The sequence below is a fragment of the Catharus ustulatus genome, chromosome 7 (assembly GCF_009819885.2).
Source record: "Catharus ustulatus isolate bCatUst1 chromosome 7, bCatUst1.pri.v2, whole genome shotgun sequence".
NCBI classification, from domain to species: Eukaryota; Metazoa; Chordata; class Aves; order Passeriformes; family Turdidae; genus Catharus; species Catharus ustulatus.
The window spans coordinates 7,806,475-7,831,659 of NC_046227.1; the positions used below are offsets into that span (position 1 = coordinate 7,806,475).

Genomic DNA, 25,185 nt, shown 5'->3' on the forward strand with positions numbered 1-25,185 from the left:
GTGTAAAGTGCATAGTTCTTGTTAATATAAAGCTATTTATATCTTTACCTTTGAAGAAGAAAGTGAGGGTATTTTCATTATTAGAATAATTTCATATGCCAATGAATCTCTGTTTAGTTCAAAAAATGGCTGAAGTAGATTTGGTTTTTTCATCCCAACTTTCATTCAGAAAAATTACATTTATCAGCTAGCAGGAATTGCTCTAATGTTTTTCTCAGGAACTAAAATGGTAACGAGCTTGCTTGCATTTGGGTGGTTAATTATGCTTTATTATGGTTGACAGCTGCATCAGGAGAGTTCCCTTTAATCTGACTCAATTTTCTTGTGTATTAGAAGAATACCTGTACCTTTATGTAGCTCTGGGATCCATTTATTTTTTTGTACCTCTCAGAATTGACAAAGAAACAGTAGGATCAAACATTAGAAAACACAAGGTACATGTTGCTGTTTAAAACAAAAAAAAAGGCGACACTAAAGAGACTGTGATCTTGCCTAGGCACAATCTCTGCACAATTGTAATGGGTCTAGATCAACAATCTACAAGAAAAGCTGGAATTCCAAGATTTGTCTCATTAACACAGCAGAGCAGGTTGTAGTACACTCAGTTTGACTCATACCAAGTTCCCAAAGTAACGCTGGTGCGCCTGCACGGGGAGCTTCAGACTTTATCTGCCCCCATCTGTAGCAAGACTTAGTTATTTTTAAAAAAGTTTTATCCTGACAGCCTTTATGTCAGTCTACACAGTTAAAAGTTTCAATCATCAAGTCCCAGAACACAGATAAGTTTCTAATAATTTAACAGAAAATACTTTCCATATATGGTTGTCTCCAATTCCCTTTAAAAATTCTTTCCCTATCACCAAAGCATTCAGTCAAAGACATTTCACCCTGATTACACAAACAGTGAGACCCTAAACACATGAACATGTGATCATTTGTTAAATCACTTACCTATTGCTGTTTCTGGCATGGCAAAAACAGTCTTTTCTGTAGCAACTCGAAAATGTCCATGGACTGAGACACCAACTCCCTATACAGGCAAAGAACACAGTTATAGAATGACTGGTAAAAATAATCATAACCACAATCCTATGTAACATACCTCTTGCTTTGCTTTACAGCAAATAATAATACTAATAATACTATTACTAATAATAATAATAATAATAAATAATATTAGATTTACTATGTGCAGCTCAACAAAATATTAAAAGGCCTTTTATGGTTCAAATGCTAATAAAGCATCATATTATCTTCATGAGTTGGCTGAAATAGCTTTCTATGCTTTGAAAGATGGGAAAGTCACACAGAGAATAACTTCAAAAAACCATGAGTGACTCTGTTATCTCCACTGGACTACCAAGGGAGTTGACATCCTTTTGCTAATGTTACTCCATCTATAATTTTTGCACAAACTTCAAATCACCAACAAAATAAAGCCAATAATTTTGGAAAATACAAAAATTTCACAAAGTTGTCATCCTAATGCTTTCAAAAGAAATAATAATTAACTATTCCTCTAATGTGATAATTTCCTACACTCTAAACACAGAAGTATTTCAAGCAGAAAAAGCCTTTGGCATTATTGATTAAAATTCAAAATACACAGTTAGAAACTCACTTTTTATCCTAGGCACTTGTGTTCACCACATCAGTAATGGTATTCACATTTCTAAGTATCTAGCACTCTCCTTTAGCAGCCTGTCCTTAGGAAACCTTCCCTCAAAATTGGAAGAGTTTCTGGTGCTGCTTATGCCAAATTTTCTGATTTGGGCAGTAAGCAGCAGAAAGGCTCAATTAAAAAAAAATTCACACAAAATAAATTTAATTTAGATAAATCTTCAAGAGGTAAACTGACAAACCAAAAAAGGCTATCTGAAGAAGTTACTACTACTCAGTAATAATATTTGAAGTAATCCAAGAATATTTAGATTATAGGGCACAACCACAACACATACTGAGGTCTCACTTCTCGAAGTTTACCTACCTGATACTTGTCAATAGAAATGTGTGTTTGATCCTATCTGGAGACAAGACCCTCTGCTGAATACTTCACAAGTAGTTATTTCACACAAATATTCTCTCTCTCTTCCTTTACACTAGTTCAGTTTACTTCCATTCTCACTGTTAATTTTCCTTTGCTCAGTCCTTCCAGCCATCTATGTTTTATGTTAAAACTAAGAGATCTTAAAAATCATTTGCCAAAAGAAGTCAGTGTCTGATGAGGACATAATGAATTTTAAATAACATTTTAAATTGTTTAAATACTAGAAAAAGGGCACTTTATCCAACTGAGGCTATTAGTCTTCACAAATATTCAAAAACCGTGGGATTAATTGGGTGATATCCCTTGGACAAGCAGTATGTATTTGACACGTTTTTAAAGTGAGAGCAGAACTTATTTTTCTTTTGCTTATCTACAGAGATCTTTGACTGGGTTTTACATCAAAATTTTTTTTAAGTTATCTCAATTTCATATAAACCAAATTTCCTCTCATCCTTCTGTGGCCTCCCTTATAGTTCTTCCCAGCAAAAAATTAATTTATTCCATTAGGCTGATACACAACTAAATCTGATAATATTTTCAAGTTTCTTCTGTGAACTATCTGCCACTGCTGGGCTTTAATATAGATGTATGAAGTTTTTAAGATTCCAGTTTAATTTCCTGAGAAATGCACCCATAGGGTAAGTGGTTATCAAACTCTATTTTATATTCAGGAACTAAGCCAAATGTATTCACAGCAAGCACTGCTGTTCCAAGGAGGCAAATGGGATTTGAGCAAACATCTGAATCTTATTTGCACAAGGTAAAACCTTATGTCTCACCCCTTATCTGTGCTTTAGCCCTTTCTCTGAGCACTGGGCAGATCTCATCTGAGCAGCAGCAAGAGCAATGAGCCTGTATTTAGTTGTCCTGAAAATGCAAAGCTACGTGCAAAGCTGTGTTCACTCCTAAACCAGTTCCAGAACCCTTAAATGAAATAGAAATGTGACTTTTTAAATGTCACAATAGCATATTTTCACTACATTAAGCAAAGCCTGCTGTTATTTTTATGCATGTTCAGCAATAATGATGACCTTTTTCTAAAGATAATGAAATAAAAACCATGCCCATTTTGGTCTTTCTAATGCTTAAATTAATATTTTCTAATCCCATATCTAAAAATACTAATACTGTCTATCTCAAAGTATTTTTTGTGGCTTTTTGACAATCAGAATTTTGTTTAAGGACTCAAATTCTTGGCTGGAGTATCAAGTACCAAAGATTCGAGTGTGAATTCCATGAAGGGAGCTTCTATTCCAAGCCTGTTCTTTTTTTGGAGTGATAAAAATAAATGTTGAGTTTTAATAATAGAAAGTTGAAAGATGTAATTTTCCTTTGAAAGACATAATTAAATCAGATTTCTCTTTCTCAAGAGATAGATAAGCCATAATTGGATTTGTTTTCTAGACAGCCTTTGAGTTTTGTATCATAGATAACAGCCTTATTTCAGATGTACATTTAAAAGACTAAAACTATATTTACTTTTTATTCATTATAAAGAAAGTGGTGCAAATATGTTTTTGCTTCTTTGAAGATAATTTCTAAATAATCTAATATTAAGATAGAATTTGGAGAGAAAAAAGTTAATGGTACAAATCCCAGTAACTTCTTTAATGGTGTTCATATGCTTTTTTTGTTTATTTGTAACTCCCCAAATGGTCAACCTATCACTGAGTGTTTAACCTTGCAGATCTAACACAGAGGACAGATACTCATTAGTTTAATACATCTTGTGTAAAGAACAAACCAGTCAGAAGTCTAAATGCATTCCTCCTTCATTTCTGGATTTTCTAATTTTATTTTGTTTTCATTTAGCTGAATTCTTACATAGCTAGAGTCCCCCGTAGGAGGCCCTTCACCATTAAAAAATCTTCAGTTGGACTGTGCTCACCAGGTACTTCTGTCATTTACACATGAAGGATTTAACACTTATCTTTACTAAAATACACCATATTCTGCATTGCCAGAGTTCTGCTTTTCATGATCTTATATACTAAAGCTGATATCTTCCTTCAGACTTCTCCAAGGTAATACACTCCCATGGTAAATCAGGCTTTTACTGCTGAAAACATCACTTTCCATTGACAGCTGAATTTTGAATTTTGTAAAGGGCACTTACAGAATGAGACTAGAAGTTAAGGAGAATAAAGAAATTAATAAGCAACCAATTTAAACTACTGGGCTGGGTTTGGCTGAGATAGAGTAAATTTTCTTCACATTAGCTTCTTCATAACATGGGGCTGTGTTAGTCTCAGCATACCTCAGGGAAGAACATAATTTTATAGGCAGTTCAGTCTGAAGTTATCAACAAGCTTACAAAAAAGAATGTAGAGCATCTGAATTTTACTTCCCATACAGGATTGCCCACTCAATGCTGTATTTCAAAAGTCATTATGTGACTGTGTATAGAAACTTTATCATTGATTTCCAATTTTTTCTCATGATGAATACAGAACCTTATTATAAGTATTTTTCTAATGAAAAACAGGGTGACCAACAGATGCAGAAATTAAACAGAACTACAGTGAATATTCTGTGTCCTGAAGGCTGTATTATCTTAAATTGAGAATGACCCACATTTAGTAAATCAGAGCATTTGGGAAGTTATTCAGAAATTGAGGGCCACCACAACAGAGAACTATAGAGAGTGAAATAAATACTCCCTTCCTGCTCACATATAGAGAAGCAGACTTGTGTTACAGCAAAACCAAACATCATACTTGGCTATTTACTAAATAACCTAACTCAGACTGTTAAGGAATCACTGCCTAGGGATGCTTAGGCAATACAATGAGAGAAACATAAATAGTAAAGGTCTTCAGGGATGTTGCTTGTGTCACCTTCACCAGGTTGGTAAATAATCTTTAGTTGTTTGAGTAAGCAGTGTTAGGGTAATACCAATACTGACTGCTGCGAAAGTAATTTTGTAACAGCTCCCATCAAGTGACTACACTTTTTACTTTTTAACTGCATGAGAATAGCTTCTGGTAGAGCTAGAAATGAAAAGAAATGTAGCAATCGATTGAGCTTAACTGAGCATAACACAACAAAGGGCAAATATGTCTGCATACAAATGTGCAAAAATAGCCAAGGTGCAGCAAAAATGTTTTCAAAGGCGAAGTAAATGAGTGGAATTGATTCAGGAATCAGCAGGAGCTTATAGCTATGTTGGATCAAAAAATCATGGATGTAAGAGCATTACCCCCTGCATCCAGACACAATGGGTCTTGAACTGAATCAAAATTAATCTTTGTCATTAATGTTATAGCCCACTCCAAAGAGAATGTTCCATTTTCATCTGTAGATACTAACAGACAAGATGACATGGGGAACCAGAGCAATGCAGTGTGACAGAACAATCTGGACACAGAATATCACCTTCTCTGGCTGCTGACACATAAATCAACTCCATACAAGTATTTTTAAAAGATCATTAAAAACAGCGGGTATTGTGAACTTTTCAATAATTTATGTGGCATTTTAAAACATAAAATATTGATGTTATGTAATTTTAATATAAAATATTTATTTCCATATACTGATTATGTACTAGAAAGTCTCAGTCCTAATTGCTACAGACACATAGAAGCACAACAAGCTGACTGGACACAGATTATCTGATATCTCAGACTTGTTCTTCTGTCCCGTAAGTATTTAAACAATTGATACCAACTACATGAATAGTAATCACTTAAGGCAGGTTCTTCTCACAGGGAAACTTAGGGGAAAAGACACATAGGCCATTCTATGCACCAATGATGCTACAGTGGTTTTCCTTTATCAACCAAATTTAGGTTGACTCTTTAAAAGCCCTGGTTTGATTTTTCTACTGGCAGCCCACATTTTCAGTGATCACAAATAATTTTCACTAGGGTAGCTATCATAATCTGCATGATTTTTTATGGACACAAGACCTGTGCTGCAACAGAAGGAGATGTAAGAAGACCTGGATCTGAAAAGCCTATAGCTCTTAATTAGTAACAAGTGCAACTTTTTCTAGTTTCATATTTGAAAGTAATCTTTTTTCCCAGTTTTGTTTCTTTATACACAACTGCCCATGTGTATTCAGAAAAATAGATAGCAAATGTGGCTTTTTTATTGTTTCTAAAATTCTGGAAGAAGCTCTTCCCTTGTTGCTCTGTATCACCTAAAATGTAGTTACTGCAAGAAACTCCTGTGTCCTGCTCATCAAATCTTCATGTCTGCAGAGAGGGCAGGCAGTGGGAGGGAACTTTTTCCAGCACCTTGCATCAGTGCTTAACCGAGCTTTTAGGTTTTATCTTAAAATTGAAGAAACACTTCTTGTTCTTGAAGAAAGGTACATGCATAAAACTTTACAGTGGCACAGTTATTTGGGATAACAGGAGTGAATCCAGAGGATTTCTGTAATGATGGTCAATTTTGCTGAAAAAAGTGCTTAGAAAAAGTGTAAGACTGACTGAAAGCCTTACAACTCAAGGAGAAAATGAGCACTCAAATTCTTCAGGAATTGAGGAAAATGAGCAGAAATATGAAAGGACAGAAGCAGGCAAAGACAATTCCCTTTAAAACACTTACTTCTTGATCTATAATAAAGGGAAGGGGAGGGAAATAATGAGACAACTCTCAATGTGAGGCTAGGTAGGTACACAAAGGCCTAGAATTAGAGAAAAATAGAGAGACTTTCAGCATGCAAGAGTCTGGTGGTAAATGAAAAGAAGAAACATGTGCAGAAGCCAGCAAAAATTTCAGTCATTGTAGAGTAAGGAGAGAGAAAAGGAGTTTTACTTACTGTATAGTACTGAGCTATTATTTAAAATACTTGTATTGAAGACTGTGCTTTGTGATAGCCCTTTGGGGAGTAACATCACGTGCAAATGATTGAGCATTCAGTGGTTACTCTTTGTTGATGTCAAGAGCTGCTGACATTCTAGTCCGATTAGCCACAAAATGAAGAGCACCATTTATCCCTGGGATCATACACAGAGCCAAGCAGGCACAGCAGCGTGGCCAGATGGCAAACAGCCTGGAACAGCAGCAAGGAGTGAACCCTTTCTTAGGGTTGCCTCAGCACTGTTTTCCACACCCCGTATTTCAGAAGTGGTGCACAAGTCAATCTCAAAACTATTGGTTTGTACTTGCAAAATCTGTATTCTATTTCGCAGTAAAAGCAGCTTTGAAGCATTGGCAACAAAACAGGGCACAAGCTTCTCTGTGGCCACAGGCATGAGGGAGGGGAGAGGGGGACAGGCAGGGAGAGAATTGGAAAGCAGCTTATCTAGGTTTAGTATGACAATTACTTTTACTTCAGGGCTGATTTTAGAGTGTAAATTGAAACAAAACCAAAGATGTTCCAGTGTGTGATGGCTGACAACAGGCATGACATACTTAGAAAAAGGAAGAAAAAGAGTATGAATCAGGAGATGCCCCAAGAAGTACTGACATTTCTAGCTTCCAGTTTTGTAGCTTTAAAAAGAGCTAAAAGGGTAATAATATCCATTACAGTAAAAAAAGTATACCATCAAAAATCATAATTTTTCATGAGCTTTCATATGCAGCAGCTAGTCCCCTCAAGCCCCATATGTACAAATGTATATTGATAACTATTAAGCAGAACTTCCATGATGTGCAATAAAATTTGCACCCCAAATTAAACCACAAATTAATAGTTTGGTTTTGTGGGCAACATCCATTTGTAAATGCACATTCCTGTAATTAAAAATCGAATCACCTGTGAGCAAAAAAAATTTTCAGATGTTTCCTAATGTTTCCTGGTTTTTCAGTGTTTCCTAGTTTTTCAAATGCTGCTGTCTACACTTCTGAGTAGACATCAGATGCACACAACTTATATTAATATACACGTTGGTAGTGGAAGGAACATTCCTAAAGAGTTACTAAAGAGTTACAGTTGCACAATCTGGACGAAAATGGGACAGGATAAGGACAGCTTTTGGTCAACTCCAGCTCCTTTGTGTACTAAAATTCTCTTGACTAAAATGGATAACATGCAAGCTGCTTATGACATCACTACCAATTTACTTGAGAACAAATATTAATGTAATAAGAACTGTTGATCAAATCCTGCTGAAGTGTAAATGCAGATGTTTGTAACTATTGGTAGATGTGCTCTCAGGTCCTGAGATCTGATTTGCGAGGAAAGGCAGATTCATCTAGAAATGTCAGCATCTGGAATGTTTTGCTAAAAATTAAAGGGCACTAATGTGAAAAAGAGCTAAAGCCAAATATTGGGTACTGAGTTCACTCTTCTACTGCAACATGGATGCAGTAATTCTGATTCTGTATTCCAGAAGAGAAGATGCATAATAGAATGAGTATTTCCAAACCATGGAGTAGGTTCAGGAATTTGGCTCAAACACCTGCATTACCCCTTCATTAAAATGACATCACCCATTAAGCATCATTCTGAGAAAGCTTTATATTTTAAACTGCAATGTTTGTGATGTCTCCCCATCCACAGCATTGTTTCCTTTCACAAACAAACAAGGGAAGCACAGCCTAGATGTAATCACTGGGAAATGGAGGGCACCATCCTCTGAAACAATATTAAGAGTTACCAGCAGTTTGCAGTAAAACTGAGAGGGTACCCCAGCCGAGGTTATGCAGAGCCAATCATTAATGAAATTTCATTTGACAGATTCATTATCTGCTTGGGTAATTAAGTAACAAGGATTTCTATAATTTACAGTTTACTTTTGGGGAAGGCAGTTTGAAGGGCAAGATTCCAAACCATCTCACTTTGGAGAAACGAACAAAATGAAAATAACTACACTTAGGAAGGTGTAATCAAATACAGAGATGGTAAACATGCTTCCCATGGAATAAATGCCTAGATGCTTTTCAGGGGTTTACAGCAACCATGTAATTAGTACAAATAAGGCAGGGCTGTTGTGAAAAGAACTACTGAAGGTATCACACTACAGCAAGCAGCCAAAAGCTGAGTGGGAACGGCTCAGCCTAGACTCACTACACCTGGGCAGCCTCATCAGCCCAGGGCCACCTCATTTGGCACCTGGGTTTCTTGAAATTCAGAGAAAATGAGTACTTTCTTTCTCTCTGTAGTCTTTGAAGAAAAGGGTGGCTCTCCAAAACTGACTCTTTGACAAATGAGTTGAGCACAAGAAAGAAGATTTTAAACTGGTAAAAGGTAAGCAATAAAGAAATGTAATGTGATGAAAGTTTATGTTAGCCAAGGAGAAAAGAGGTGACAGTAATAGTTTTGGGAATAATTAGAAGTGGTGGCCTCCTAGGGCTGGATGCTTTCAAAACTGCTATTTACATGGACTATTTGTGACACAATATCTCTGTAATATAGACAGGATAATTATTCTGCTCTACTTGGTGCTGATGAATCCTCCAGCTGAAATATTGTATGGTCTCTAGCAATGAACTGTAAAGTACACAAATGGAAGAGATTCCAGAGGATTGCAGGAAGACTAAAAGACTTAATCTATAAGAAAGGCTGAATAGCTATCCTTATCCCTATTAAAGAGAGAGGACTAGCAGCAAGGAGTGTGAATATCTCAAAATGTCCACAGGGAGCTGTGACTAAGACTGGAGTATATTGATCACAAATACTAAAGACTTAAATCAGACACTAGGGAAACCAAGCTTGAAAGAGTAACTAAGGACTCAGGTGAAATAACTAGAAAAACCAGAATTCCTGCTATTGGAAGGTTCTGAGTGTATTAGGTGAAAATCAGCTAAGCAGTCATCTAGCTGTACTTAACCCTAATGCAAGTACAAAAGAATAATTCTGCTGTTCCTCCCAGCTCTACACATCTGTGTACTCTAAAGCTTAACATATTTCACATCACTACACAAGAGAGTAACACTCAAAGAGTTCTTAAGAAAATTCTGATCTCCAGTTGCCACCCTAAAGAAACTCTAAGTAAATAACTTAGATGTAGACTCTTAGTGTAAATAAAAGTATGAGATGTACAGAGAGGTGAGTGTGACACTGATGGCTATTTAGCACAGTGGTTCTGAAATAAAGCCTGGCTCAGGAAGTTTCTAAGTCCTGCATGGTCTAGAATATGATACTACAAAAAAGGATACTTCATTCATGCTGTTACAGATTCTTCTATAAACTAAAAGTAATGGCCTTTACTCCTGAAAATGTACTTCTCGTTTTGAAAAGCTACTTGAGGGTTTTTTTCATATTTTTTTTAACTGTTTTAAGTTAATCTAGTGACCTTGACCATTTTCACCCACTTCTAAAGTCTATGCCCAGTTTTCCTTTTTTATCCCTGTCAAATATTCTCCTTGAATTCCAAGCCAAATCATTGAAAAGCCACCACTCAGCCTGTCTGTTGGGCTTTATTTGGCTCTGAAACAGGTCTAAAAAACAACTTTATGAATCTTTTTGTTCGTTAGAGTATCTGACGCAGTAACATACTTTGTGCCAAAGCTGCATCACCTTTGCTTCTAACAAATCTGTCTTACAAATTTGAACTTGCTGCTGCAAATAAGTACAAAAAGATGAAAAGATACATTTATATTGACTATCAATTTTTGATGAACGACAGGAGAACAGACAAGATGCTGAGAACAAGCTCCACAGCCCCATCTGTTGGCTAATGATGCTCCCAAAGCCATCTGCCAGTCCCTAGCCAATAATGAAGTGCAACCCGTTCGTTTTTGGATAAAATTCCAGGTTTTACTAGCATAGATCTATGGCATCTCTGCACTAGTAGCAACTTTTACTATCAAAGCACATAGTAACTGAGTTTCCAACACACTCCTGTGATTTTTAACTTAGTTCCCTTAAATTGGGCTGCATACTTTTTTGAGTCAAAATCTAATCCCCTACCCAAAGTAAAGATAATTGCTACTTCTAGTACATGATAAGCAAATTAAGTTTTCATTCAAACCCTAATATCAGTTTAACTCTGTCACAGTCCCACTGAAATCTGGGGATCATACACTAAAATCTGGTTACCCAAAATAAAGTTTCAGGCCAACTGCTGTCTTTTAAAAGCTCTTTAGAGGAAAGAGAATTCATAAAGAATCTTGGTAATGCAGAATCATCTGACTCCTTTATGCTCTTTTCAGTCCAAAAATACACTTTCCTTTCAAAGGACAAAATTCTATTCCTGCTCAGGCCACAGTCATAACAAGCCATCTGCAGGACCTTTAAAAAGATATTGGCTGCTGGGCAATTTTGCTCATTCATAGCTTTCCATCCTATTATTCAGAAGTCCATAAAATAAATGGACTCCCTATCTCTTATCTACAAATCTTCAGGACTCCTAGGGTCAATGAAGTATTTTTTCTGCAAGAAGAGCTACAGAACAAATCCCTTTTATGCTGGAAACAATGTCTCTATGCTAGGCTGGGGGGAGTGGCTCTCTAGCTGAGATCTTCGGGGCTTGGCAGCTAAGAAGCAAAGTGCAAGAAAGTTCCTGGGTGTTTAGATCATGAGCTGAGAAAACCAGAGCAGAAAAATGAAATGTGTAAGGAAAGATGAAAAGGAAAGAGTCATGACAGGTCACAGATCATGTAGTGTTCCATTTCTCACATCTATCTTTGACAAACTTTATTTAAATAGACTCTACACCCATATTACAGGGACATGCCAGAAAACAATACAAATCTAAGCAGTGACACAGCAGACAGGCTTCATAGCTAATCTTCAGTTATTTTGAATAGTGAGTTTATTTTAGTCCACTCTGATATATTTTAGTCCACTCTGATATGGTGCAAATATATCCTACAGATGTGAAACTCACCAAAACAGAAGTTTAGCATGTAAAACAAGCATGGCATTGCCCTGTTAACTATCTAATAATAGTGTTTGCAGAGAACAACTGCTGAAAAAATTATTAACACTGTGTATAACTAGCAATATGATAGAGTCTTCTCTGTGTTGCTTTAGTAATAAGGTGCAGCCCTGGGTGATGTGTGTGTAGAATCATGATCCAGCAAATGGTGTTTTGAAAGTACTACAGAGGTGAGAAAACAGATGCATTTCCAGCTTATTTGCTGGAAAAATATAGCACTCATGAATGCCTGTTAAAGTGTAGCTTAGAATTTACCCAATTTTTCAAAGTGTTGTTCTTTAAATATATTTTATATAGTTCTATTTTTAATACACTTAAGAGTGGAGAACTATTCTCAGCTTTTGTGTGATATATAAGCTCCCCCTCAGTATTCTGAGAACCTTTGTGAGGGCTGTTTCCAGCAGTGAGGGGATTCTGCTCTTTTCCTAGAGAAAGCACTTGTATTAGCAATCAAGGAACAGCAGAAGCCCTACAAGAGATAAAGGTTCAGATTGCAATGCTTGTTCTTCAATCCACACATTGGAAATGCACTGTGTGTGCTTCATTCAACTCACTGACAGAACATGATTTTCAAACAACCTGTCAGGTAGCACACCAAGCTCCTTAACTTACCCCTCCCATTGTAATGCCATCGATAAGTGCCACATATGGCTTCTTGCAGGTGCCTGTAAAAAATGTAAAGGAAAACAATCATCCATCTTTGTCAAGAGGGGACCTGTGATCAGCCACCACATGACACGTTTCCCTACCTCCCACTTCAGCAAGAGCAGCAGAAAATAAATGGGAATTTAAACAGTAATCATATTATCATCTTACAATGAGGGTACCTCATGCAATTCTTAAGAAACGAAAAGAAGCACCTGTTTCTGATTTACTGGATTGTGAGTGTTGTAAGAGAACATTCTACAGCTATCAAACACTGGATGTTTGTTACGTGAGTACCTGGCAGGTTAGCCAGTATAAATAGCCTTGTCTGATGTTGGGACACAGCAGATGCCCTTTCACCCCCTCTCACAGTCTGGATCAAGAGAAAAGGGTGTGTTCCAGCCCTTCAGTGCTTTACTACAAAGCCAGAAGTGTATGGCAGGTTCCAGTCACAATGTGACTATAAATTCCGCAATGCAGGCATGTTCTGCCATGCCAGCTCTTGCATATAACCCTGAACATGATGCAGGCAGGTTCAGCTGACAATATCTTGGATTACCAACTTCATCTGTTGGGGCCTTTAGAAGGCACAAAACTAAAGTCCCAATGCTTTCAGTTACTATTCATGGAAAGACTCAGAACTTCACTGTGAATGAAACAGCTGCCATGCATTCAGTGTTTTTAGGTCAGACCTAAAGTCCAAAAAGAATGAGGTATATAGGCTGATACAGGTATTCCCTGCAACCACATTGAAAGTTTTTCTGTAACAACTATACAGAGCCTTGTTTTTAAAAAAAACTATTATAAAAGGCAGTGCAAACCTTCAAATTAGTAGTCAGAAAATGTTAAGAGAATTGTATTTTGAACTTTGCTCTTACATGAACATACAGGCTAATGCATGGGCTGTAGATGCTACCCCTGAACCAAATTCCTATAGCAGCAAGCCTTTCCTACTGCAATGCTGTGAAAGCAGCTCCCCACTGTATTTTTAAGTTGTAAAATGTAAGATATAAATGAATACTTTTAGCAGAATCTCATTCTTAAAGGAATACAACCATACTAAAGCTATCAAAATTACATTTTTGTAATTACATGCACCAGAGATATTGACCACTTAATAATTTAAAAAAAGAAAAGACTTTTAAATTATGTATGCTTGCAACAGAATCATCATCAAATTCAACTGGCAAGATAATACTATTTTTTCCCCAATTATTTGAAGCCTTAAACTATTTCTTTGCCTTGTATTGGTGAAGGAAAGAAAGGTACATGACAAGCATGCTCAGTCGTGAAACTCTGTCAAAGTAAAAATAACCTTTCAGGAATTACCCTATTAGCTGTGCTCTTCTGTCAATGTAAGCAACACCACCTCTCCTGTAGTGACTAACATTGGATACCATATGTTAAAACCCAAACTGTATTCAATTAAAATATGTTTGGAGTAGTTTCTTCTCATCAAAACCTTCAACTCTACTTCCACCCTAAGGAATTAATATCCTTTTATAATATGCTTTACTCCAGTAAACCTCACCCTAAAACTAATTCTTCCACAGAGGCAACAGAACTAACCAGAACAATGGGATGGGATAAAGCAGCTGTCACAATAACTTAAACAAAAGAAACACATTCTGCATGCAAGGTATAAAAATGGGATATTACATTACTGGTATTCAACTTGGTGAAAAAAAATAAATTACTACTTCTCTGATGTTACCACAGCCTTTAATAGATTATCAAAGAGATTAATTTACATTTGAAGCCAATGTTGTGAAAACTGTACTATTTGAGAAATTGCTATTAACATACCAATGGCATTGTTCAGCCTATATTCTCCTCTGAAGAAATCTTGCGTCAGTTTATCTCCAACTTTCCCCGCTTCTGTGATGGCTTAAGAGAAATAAAAATTATGAAGATAACTGCAAGTTTAATAGAAAATACAACTAAAAGAAAATAATGTCTTATAAGCTGGGTCTTTTCCTACAGCCAATAGAAACCGATTTAATCCTGCTTTATTATATTTGAGAAAATTTGTTCAAATTTAAATACGAATATGTCTCAAATTTAACTGTATTTTTCTGGAGACTTTGTCACATGCTTGTGAGAGTGTGGTCCATTTTCTAACCCCTCCTAATGTCTACTACTCATTTGTGGTATTTTTCATACCAACATTTAGAACAGTCACTTGAAACTGACTATACTGAAGACTCTAAATACTAAAATTGAGAAGCCAATTAGAGCATGACATAACAATACATTATTACACATTGTTATAACAATAACCTTGCTGCTTGTTTACCTACAGTTTACAACAACTGCTATTTTTAACACTTCAGAGATTTCCTGCAGTTCATAGCTAAAAAATAATCACACATACATTGATCATCCTTGTCAGATCTGTGTCTAAACATTAGACACAAATTATCCAATACTATCAGAGCTACCTGTTAGAGCCCTTCAAGTTTCTTGGAAAGAAGTTGTCAGTAATGAAAACCTGGGAAGAGAAATGAGACAAGAAACCTCTCCTCCCTGGAATGACCGGCTGCTATTATCAGTTATTCACAAAAATGTAATTTTTACTCTTTTATACACTGTCCTGACAGTTGTCTCCTGACAAATACCTTAAACAGCATCTGCACATCGAGGTGTCATGAGAGTCAGCACAACTGATCTCTTACTCTTGTGCAGCAAGATTTTGTTTACCTGAGTCACAGTAAGCAAAGGAAATCAACACAAAACAGTGACTGGGAAAGACATCAAATGTTTAAGTGAGTATAGTCCTTACCTCGGATGTCACCCCCAGCACAAAAAGCTTTTCCTCCAGTTCCCTTTATAATTATTAGAAATGTTTCAGGATCTTGCTCCCACGTCTAAAAAGAAGTAAGTATTTCCACATAAGACTAAAATCTGTGCAAATAATCCTTGCTCTGTATAGCATCCATAATTCTTCCTTTACTTTTTCAAAAAGCAAATCAAACCATACTTTAAAATAGATTGTCTTAAACTGAAGTTTGAGATGTAAATGTCTTTCTGCCACTTCTGCATCCTATTCAACCATGAGAGCAGAGACCAGCAGAGCTGCCTTTCGTATTTCAGAGAAACACTTGTGTGCCACTCTCAGCCTCTGCGGAAAGGCAGCACCCACAAAACAGAGAGAAATCAAAAACTATGACACCTTTTCAGGCCTTGCTTCAAAAATGTCTAATAAATACCAAAAGGCATCAGGCAATTATCCAACAAATACTGGTATCTAATGAAGTTGACTCTGTGCATATGATAAATAGTATTATTAAATGAAAAGAGACTATTTCCATGCTTAAAATCTCATGGTACTTCACAAGCTTGTAGAAATGCCTGTAAATCCATGAGTTATCATTTAAAGAATGATACTGACAGCCCCCTGCTTCCTAGTGGCAGGTATCTTTTCAGTCATGCAGCCTCTCCACAAAACATGTACTCCATCAAGAGGCAACATCACTGTATAGGGTGAAATTTGTGCCAACTGACCAGGTGGGTGCTGCCAAAAGGAGCACACAAATGCTGAGCACTGCTTGCTCTTAATTCAGTCGTGGTATTAACATGGATGTCCATTTACCTATGGAGATGCTAAATTTAACTCTGTCTGACAGCTCATTTCTTTGATGTGTCTCTTCTTTCTAACTTGCTTGAACTGCCTGTTTTTTCCCATGCTATAGATCTGAGCTCACTGTACTCATACAAACTTTCAACTTTAAATCAGTACACTAAGAAGTGTCTAAAATTGGTTTCAAATAACATATGCATAGTGGATGGGTAGAAGTGGAGCTACTAACCTTTATTTGAGGATAAATTTGTTGGATCATAGGCAGATTTAGTGCATTGAGAGCCTTGGGTCTATTCAAAGTTATTATTCCTGCACCTCCTTTTTTTTCCAACAACACTTCTGCTGTTGAATCTGTTTGCTTAGACATTTTCTGAGCATGCAAAAACAAACAAATAAAGCAAATGTCATCAGTTAGATAACTTAAAAACATATTTACTAGAATGTTTATGGAAATCTGTTCTCAAAACACACTATTTAGTATCACAAATTATGCATTCTGCAATTGTATGCTGAGTTTTTCCCACTGTACTTCTATTTGCATTTCCTAAACATTCTTTGAAATATGTTGAATCCTTCAGAGTAATAAACCTTTGGACCATGCATTGTTTTACAATAACATTTTGAGTTCACTTAAAATTTACAACAGAAACAAACACACAAACACCAAAAACCCCAAACTCAAATAAACAAACAAACAATTACCCACCCTACTCATAAAACACAAACCCAGGGTTCCTTAAAACTGACATTGTGAAAATACTTGTAACAATTTGAACAACAGCAGTTCCATATATCCTGGTATACTATATATCCATATATCCTATATATACTGGTAGTTTGACACTACAAACCCAAATGTCCACCCTGCTTTGTCTTTTAGTAACTTTTAACAGTAGAAAACAGATCCCCTGAACTATTTTCACACTCACAATGGTATGATATTTAAGGAATTTATGGAAGCTAACACGGAAACTATCTCTAAAATAAAGAAATATCTATAAAGTAAAGCCAAAATAATCAAGCTTTAATTTACTGTATAATAGGCACCTGTAACAAAGTGCTCAAAGATGTGGGCAATACTAAGCCTGAGCAGTAAATTACAGTGTTCAGAACCCCTGTGTGCAGACACAAGTTGCATGTACTGTGTGCCTCAGGGGAGTTAAAGAGTCCTGAATGCTTCCAATGCAGTCAAACATGATGCTGTCCTTACCAAGTGTTGTAATATTACTTGCAGTCTGTTGAATGCCCTCAGCCTGAAAAAGAAACATTAAAAAACCAGCTAAAACCATAAACCAGCCACACAATTCCCCGAATATCTGACTGCTGGGTTAAGCAAAGCACTGGCAGAAAAATTTGGGAACACAACTGCTCTATTCCCCCGATCAGAGTCAATTAAATTAGGGCACAATTTTTTTTATTGAAACAGTTGGAAATAATTTGCTTACTAGTGAATATACAGCAGATACCAATGTTAGCTGCTACTGTTTTGAAGTTAGGAGAAACTGAACATACCAGGACAGAGGGGTTGGGGGATATGATTGTGTGTGTCTTTGGAAGATTTGCAGCCTTTTTGCGGGCACGTGTGTACACACATTTACACACATTTACACACATTTACACAGGGTTTGTGTACACAGTGCTCGTGCTTCTGTGGGTGACAGGAGAGACCCGCTGTCAAACTTTGGGAACACGCCGCTGGTTTTGAGCAATGAAGCTGTTATTTATTAATGGCCACTGAGGGACGGCTGTGCTGGCCACGTATCACAGCTGGAACGAGAAACTTCACCTTTCGGCTACCTCAGCGCACAAACCCAACTACATGTCAGACGTTAGTGCCGCGGCACGCTACGCTGTTTTTTAATCGCAAGCTCTCTCCTAAAGGTGAAAGCTAGGGAAGGCCTGGCTGATCCAGGCCCAAAGCACAACTCGCAGCAGCTGCGGGGCTGCGATCCCCGGCTGGCCCGGGCCGCCGCTCCCCTCGCTCCCCGCCGCCGCTGCAGCCCCTCAGGGCGGCCCCCGTTACCTGGGCAGCGCCTGCAGCGCCCGGGCCGCCATGGCGGCACCGCTCCCTCCCCGGCTCGGCGGCACCGCGCGGGGCGCATGCGCGGAGCCCGGAGGGGCAGCGCCGGGCCCGCCACCGGCACCGGCTGTGAGGGGCACGCTCGGCCCCACCGCTCTTTTCAGTAACCACTCAAATTCCTTACCTAGGCAGGGAAAGGGTGCTGCTCCCCGTCCTGGATTGGGCTGGGTGCTGTGAGGGCATCTGGGGATGCAGCTGCTTTGGCGGTGAAGCGAGAAATGCCGCGTGTAGCAATAACAACGCCCGTGGTGCTTGCGGCTCAAGGTGGGGAAAGCTGGCATTGCCAAACTGCCTTCAGAGCTGAGCTTCGTGCGCCGGAGCTGTATTGAGGCGGTTTGTTAGTGGTTTATTTCTGATCTCTCGGTTCATTGTTGGTTTATTTATTTCTGACCTCTCTCCATGCTTTGCGCCTGTGCTGCCCTCACAGCTCCTGACACACGGACAGCGAGCGAGGTGGGATTTAGGAGCCGCTCTAACATCCCACCAAGAACTGCTTGTCCGCCAAGGTAAATACATTAACATCTAGCACTGAGTTACTGTCCCAATACAGCTATAGACAGCTGTAAGCTCAAATACAGCCTGTGTGTGTTCACCATAAAATTGCAACTGTGAAAATTGCTTTAAAAAAAAAAAATTACAGCATTTGGGAATTTATCACGCTAGAAGTCAATAATACAAAATTCACTTTGATTTCAGTAACTAAGACCATTCCGTGAATGTTTTTTTAGGCTGACACATGAGACTGGTATTGAAAAGACATGATGAACCATGCAGTAAATGACAATACAGTGCATTAAGTTGAAATGTAGCTTCATCATATCTTGGAGTAACAAGTTCTTAGCATCAGCTGCCTTGAATCACATTTGTATTTAAAAGGAAATAAAGATCTTTAAAACTTTTTAGCAAATTTATTTTGCTGGAAGAAGAAGAAAGTTCTAGCTGTCAGAAGCACTTCTAGAGAAGTCTCCAGAGGGCAACCTTGCTCTTTATTTATAAAATGATTCAGCCAGCTCCTGCTTATAACACCGACATCTGTGTTGGCATTTCCGTTGCAGTGACTCTCAGAGTATATTAAATCTGGTTGTAAAAATTTTAATCAAACTAAATAAGCACACAAAAAAAATACAGAACATTTCTGTTTTAATGCAGTCTCAGTTTTCAGTCTTGTACAATGTGGAGAAAAAATAACTGAGAACAGGACATGAGGTGTTCTTGTAGGCACTGGGAGACTGTCTACTGCAAACTAATTAATTTCAGGAATTCATTAGGTGATCCTGACTATTCAAACTTTCACCTAAAGGTTATATGATAATCAGTGATGCAGCTTATTGGTGTCATCTTGTGTACAGACAGCCCTATATGCTGCTTTGCATAATTACAAGTGCCATGCAATTAAATCTAAACCAGGCTAAATGACACCAAATTATCACAGTTAACAGCCCTGAACCCTATGATATGTATTTTAAAATATATTTTTGAGGATAACTCTGCAGCTTTCATCCAGGCATTACAAATTAGAGTGTTTGATAAGCAGGTAACTTTTTTTCCCATTTCCTGTGACTAAAAGTCTCTACATTTCACAGACAAATATGACAAGAACTTTTCTGTGGGATAATCTCTTTGTTGTGAGAATGAAGAAATGGGTGTGTGGATGCTCACCTTGGGTAAGAGCAGGTGGAGGCTGTTTGAAACCCCTGGAAATCTAACAAATTCCACCTGCCCATGGGCAAGGCTGTGATCAGGACATGATTGCAGGGGATGTCCGTTACTGGGGGTCCAAAATAGAAGATGGTGACCTGATTCATCTTTTTCTTATGCTGATTTTGATCTGTTCTCCTCCTGTCCTCAGTGTAAGTAATGGTGTAAACCCTTTGTGGTCTTCCAGCTTTATGTCTGATTTAGGACACAAGTGGGCCTACTCCTTTGTAAACAATGAAGTAACAGCAAGCCTTGCCTTGAGACAACTACTGATTTTTTTCCTTTTTTTTTTTTTAAGTCATTTTTAAGAAGAAAGGGTGGTAACAGAAGAGCCATCTTTGTTGAGCCTTCATTTTTAAACCTGCTGGTGGTGGCTTGAATTTACCTATATTTTTTTTTTAGGGGCAGGGTATTCATAGGTGTTGGAAAATTGCTATTTTTTCACAGCCTTTTAGCTGACTGCAGTCCTGTTCAAAATGCAACTCAGATACCATCCTGTTTTGCAATAGTCCTCCTGCACACCCCATTTTTTTCAGAGTGCAATATCAAAGTGAAAATGCTTTCTAAAAAGTAAATAAAAGAGTTCTCTTAGTAGCTTGTGGAAAAACAGTTAAAATAATGGAGTTGCCTGAGAATAAGCAGAATAAAATGACCTTTAACCTGGGAGTTTATGGATTATTTTACTGTTGGCAAAGAGGACTGCACAATACTGGATGGGAAGACTGTGTATGTGCAATAGCCAGAAGGATAAGCAGGTTGTAATTCCTCCCCCTGGAGAAATTTCCTGGCAGCACATTCAGCAGGTTTGAAAAGAGAAAACAAGTTGCAGACTGTAGGAGGTCTTTAGAGTTGAGCAGATGTTTTCAGGTTTTGTTTCTGGTTTGGTTTTTTTTTTTGGGGTGGTTTTTTTATTTTGGTTTTTTTTTCCAGAAAAACATGACTTTATAATGTGGGAGCTCTTGCTCTCAGGAAGGATTCCAAGAGCAGCTCAGCTGCATTCTGTGTGCCACCTGTGCACCCCTAGTTAACCATTAATTTGTGCCTAGCATTTGCCTCTGAGAGCTCCCAGAGTAGTTGACCAAGACCAGATAATAAATGGTATGAGTACTTCATCATGTCCCATGCTGCTGATTCCAGGTTTGCTGTAAATTCAGTCTTTTGCTCTACTGGTCTAACAGCTGGCATCTCATTTCTGTATGTGTGGGTAGTAAGTGTATCTTTACAGCATGTGAAGGTTAAAGGAAAATGAGTCTGGGAAGGTTTGAGGAACAGAACGGGAAAATTTCCAGTTCATGCCTGCTAACTGGTTATTACTGGGTTATTTCTCAGTCCAGACTCAGCTGACAGCCCTCTAAAACAGATGACACAGGCTGAAATTTCCTTCTACCAGCTTGGGTACCTAATAAAGGCTCAGGTCTGCCTCATATTCCAGGGACATGACTGAGAGTAGAAGTAGACTTAAAATAAACAGAAAACTAATCTGTTTCTTCCCTAACAGCAGGCCAACCCCAGGGGAGGACTGAAACACCTATGTAATATGGAGAAACAATTTTTTGCTTTTGTCTGTAACCTGAGTAATCTCATGTGGACCGTGTGCCTTCCCCAGGGCTTTTGGTCAGAGACCTTTCAGATAATGCATTCATACAACATCTGATGTCATAGATTTGGGATGAGGGCATGCAGTAGTGAATTTCTCCAGTAACAAGAAAGTGTGTGAGGGAGGGGAAAAAATCAACTTCAATTTTTCCTTTTTTTTTTTCCCTTCACCAATTAATTTACATCTTATCAGCAGGGAACTAGAAAGTGTTTGGAAAAGGCTGAAAGCAAATCCATAATGAAACTGTGTGAACGCAGTAGCTTTCCTTTTCTTTTGGCCTCAGAGAGCACCTTGGAAAGTGTGGGAGTGGCTGGGTGCTGCTGCAGATGCTGCCGTGTTGATGAGACAACGAGGGAGGCTCCAAGTGAGGTCCATCCAGCAGTGAGTTCCTCTCCTCCCACCCCCCGGCTTAGACACAGCACTCGTGCTGCAGCCACCCTGCCAGAACCCCGGGTGAGACGGGACCCTGGGCAAACACCCTCCTACATCTTTCTTCCCTGCTGCCACAAGCAATCTGTCACTCCTCTCCCCGAACCACCCTCCACCTACGTACAAAGCCATAACTGTAAGGAACGCCCTCTTCCCTCCTCCTTTTCCTCCCCACGAGCCTGTTCTCCGTGGGTGAAAAATGCTGTCTTCCCAGAGATCTGGTCACCCCCGACTTTGGCTTTGAGACCCAAGCTGCTTGATACCTTTTAGGACTACAGCTTGGAAAGCTCTGCTCGCAGGTCTATTGTGTTAGTTTTTCAATTGCGTATAATTGCACATGTGCAGGTGGGAAGGGGCTATTTGCTTCCCACTCGCTTTGATACGCCTCCCTTCCTAAGAGGACCCGCTTCCTTCCCTTTCTGCTCTCAGCCTCCCACGCATTTAGCAATGAGAAATGCTGCAGAAAACTGACCAGCTACCAACCCGCCCACCTGAGGAGGAGGAGCACCAGCAGCAGCAGCACATTTCTCTCGCTCTCAGCTTTTTAAACACAGTTAAAAAGAGCTGGAGCGTGGGTGGAAGTAGCTGTAGGGAGTGTGTGTGGGAATGGGGCTAGAGGAAAGTGCATTTTTTCTTGGTAGGACAGTTAACTTCTAGTGGACCAAAAAAATACCCCGAAGATATCTCACTGCTGAGGGTGTCTTTGGTTGTATAATTAGTTCTTGAGTTTCCCAGGTCTGGAAAGGATGAAGCAGGGAATGAAGCAAGTGATGGCAGGGAAGCTTGCCTTCCAGACTTCAAGAGTCTGCTTAGCAAATGATATCTGTATTGCATCTCGTTGTGTCATCACGTCTGCTGTTCTGCTCTCAATGTGTGTGCTTGATTCTGGGAGAGTCAGAGCTGCCTGTATGTAGGAAGAGAAAAAGGCTTGTGGTTTTCACACCATGTGGATCTTTATTTCAAAATACTGTCCCTGATGGACCTCTTGAAATAGCACTGTCCCAGAATATCAGTTAATTCAAGATTTACTCTGTGTGCTTCTATAAGAAATTAAAATCAAGCTTATTTGTGTTAACTGGTTGTTATTTGAGGTGCTTTGCTTGTATTACATGAAAATAGCAGTGAAACTAGTAAGGAAAACAGAACTTCTAAGACTTGTGGGATGAAGTGCAAAGTGATAATGCTGAAATCTCTCTGATAGACTCCAAGAACCAAGAGTCCCCAAGATCTGTGAGTTTCTGACTTGGTTTGACTTGGCTACCTGAAATACAGATCATACAATAGATAATCCTCCTCAAAGTTGTTCTAACATGAGTTAGTTGCACACATTCTTCTCAAGCCAAGACTCTACCCATACATTGGTTTTGACTAGATTTCTCACCAGCATCAGAATTTCCATATATGTTACTGATACAGAATTTTATATCAGGATGTGGTCTTTAATGACTCAGAGATGCAATAACAGCCAAATAATGAAATTTGACTCTGAAAGTATTTGGAGATACCGGAAAAAAATATTGTGCAGGACATGTAATTTTCTCCTAGTGAGTAGAAGTGGCTTCACTTACTTCAGTGCCTTCCTCCACAGCCTATCTCCTGTAGCTCTGGAAATTTTACCTTAGAATTGGAAGGCAAATGTAGGCATAATTTTTAGGCTCAGAAACAAAAGAAGTTATGAATAAGCCTAATTAACACAATTGCATGTGACACAACAGACAGATCAGCTGATGGACTTGTGCTAGCAAGAGGCAGAGCCCTATCAATGGAGATGTAACCTTAATTGAACTAATTATCCTGGTGTTTTAAAAGTCTTATTTATGAATGGTGAATAATATTTTAAATATATCTCTCTAACCTTCCACTGAATCTTACGTAGCTAATAATTATGATCTACTGGAATTATATACCCAGCCTGAGGAGGATCAGTATTCCAAATATTAATTTTATGTCACTTGACTGATTTACTTTAAAACATTGCAGTAATTCCTTTGTCAGTAGCATTTTGAGCACTATTGGCCTGCTTGTAATTCTACCTCATATTTAGCATTGGTTCAGTTAACTTTGGAGGTTGTGCTTTTCATACCTTTTATATCAATGAATGTACATCAGATTTTAAATGCAGATTATATGCTTGTCTTGCCAACTACCGTTAGCCTGAAATTTTTCTTGTATGATCTATCTGTTGTGGTAGAATGATATTATTAGAAAAGCAGTTTAAAAAAAAAAAAAAAACAAAAAAAAAAGAAAAATCCCCCAAACATTTAGAATCATTAAAAATCTATTTTAGGAGCTCAGTCCTGTATGTAAGATTCCTCTTGGCCTCTGTGTTTTGTCTGTTGTTCAGCTGGAATGTCACACAATTTGGTCTTGAACCATCTGCTTCCCTCTCAGGGGTCACAGTGAATGACTAGTTACCTATTTTGTCTCCATCAGAATGATAGTGAATTAAGCACAAAAGCATTTGATGCTAATTAGTAGCTTTCTGGCAGACCAGGGAATTGAGCAACTCAGGTGTTTATTTCAAGAAATTCTTCCTCTAAATTAAAGTGAGGCTCTTCTGCAGTTTGGCTGACAGTGTGACAGTCAGTATCTTATTAAACAGATGTGGTATATTCAAACCTTTCTGTGTTTCTAGTTGGGCACCTCATACAAGTATTATTTTTACTTCAAAAGATATACATTTTGTTGTAAAAGTCAATATTAAAAATATTTTTCAAAATTTCTTTCTGTTTTATTTCATCTTGGAGTACAGTGAAAACTGCTCATAAAATAATTACTTGAACATTGCCTAGGGAAAGATATCTCAATGCCACAAATGATGCAAAGGACAGCAGAGCAGAGGGGAGAACTAAAAAATGGGGGGGAAAATAGGTCAGTAGAATAAACAGAGGCCTTTAAGCTATTAAATAAGCATTTATCACTCACTGCTGCAGATATATTCTGTTCAAAGTATAAATTATTAGCATCCAATATGGGGTAATAATGAGTTTCAATGCAACTCAATTTATCAGCTCTGTGTATAATGATTAACCTGGCAGAAGGATGTGTAGCAAGTCAGAAGGAGAAGTGTTTGTTTTGGTTTTTTTGTATTTTTTTCAAGAAAGAACTGTGGTCACCTTGGATCATAAACACACTTGCAGTGGCAGTGATAGAGACAGAGTACTTGGTTCCTTGAGCACTTACTGAGTGGATATACTTCCCTAGGGATGCAGTGCTCAGTGAAGAAAGGCAGTGGCAGCTGTGGCAGGGCATGACATAGATTTAAACTGCTCCAAAGGAAATACATGGTTTCTAGTCTCATTAGCTCCTCTTTGTCATCTCAGTCTTGCATCT

General features: G+C 38.2%; 1 protein-coding gene and 1 long non-coding RNA gene across 3 annotated transcripts in view; one reads left to right on the forward strand and one right to left on the reverse strand.

Annotated features, from left to right (window-relative positions):
* HIBCH (3-hydroxyisobutyryl-CoA hydrolase) overlaps nucleotides 1–18,520 on the reverse strand; it is a 38,682-nt gene extending 20,162 nt beyond the window's left edge. Inside the window, exons 1-7 of one of the 2 annotated variants that reach the window (XM_033064238.2) lie at nucleotides 18,253–18,520; nucleotides 17,259–17,301; nucleotides 16,278–16,418; nucleotides 15,251–15,335; nucleotides 14,275–14,355; nucleotides 12,436–12,488; nucleotides 952–1,030 (exon numbers count right to left, since the gene is read on the reverse strand). In XM_033064238.2, the coding sequence (XP_032920129.1) occupies nucleotides 952–1,030; nucleotides 12,436–12,488; nucleotides 14,275–14,355; nucleotides 15,251–15,335; nucleotides 16,278–16,418; nucleotides 17,259–17,301; nucleotides 18,253–18,311 (541 nt within the window). In that variant the 5' untranslated portion in view covers nucleotides 18,312–18,520. Of the gene's footprint in view, nucleotides 1–951; nucleotides 1,031–12,435; nucleotides 12,489–14,274; nucleotides 14,356–15,250; nucleotides 15,336–16,277; nucleotides 16,419–17,258; nucleotides 17,302–18,071; nucleotides 18,139–18,252 lie in introns of those variants that run through there. The other variant, XM_033064239.2, reaches the window with a different exon arrangement.
* LOC116998516 lies at nucleotides 18,301–23,685 on the forward strand. The gene is made up of 3 exons (XR_004418421.1): nucleotides 18,301–18,392; nucleotides 18,556–18,634; nucleotides 21,707–23,685. It is a non-coding gene; the product is annotated as an uncharacterized LOC116998516 (long non-coding RNA).
* Nucleotides 23,686–25,185: the final 1,500 nt, after the last annotated feature.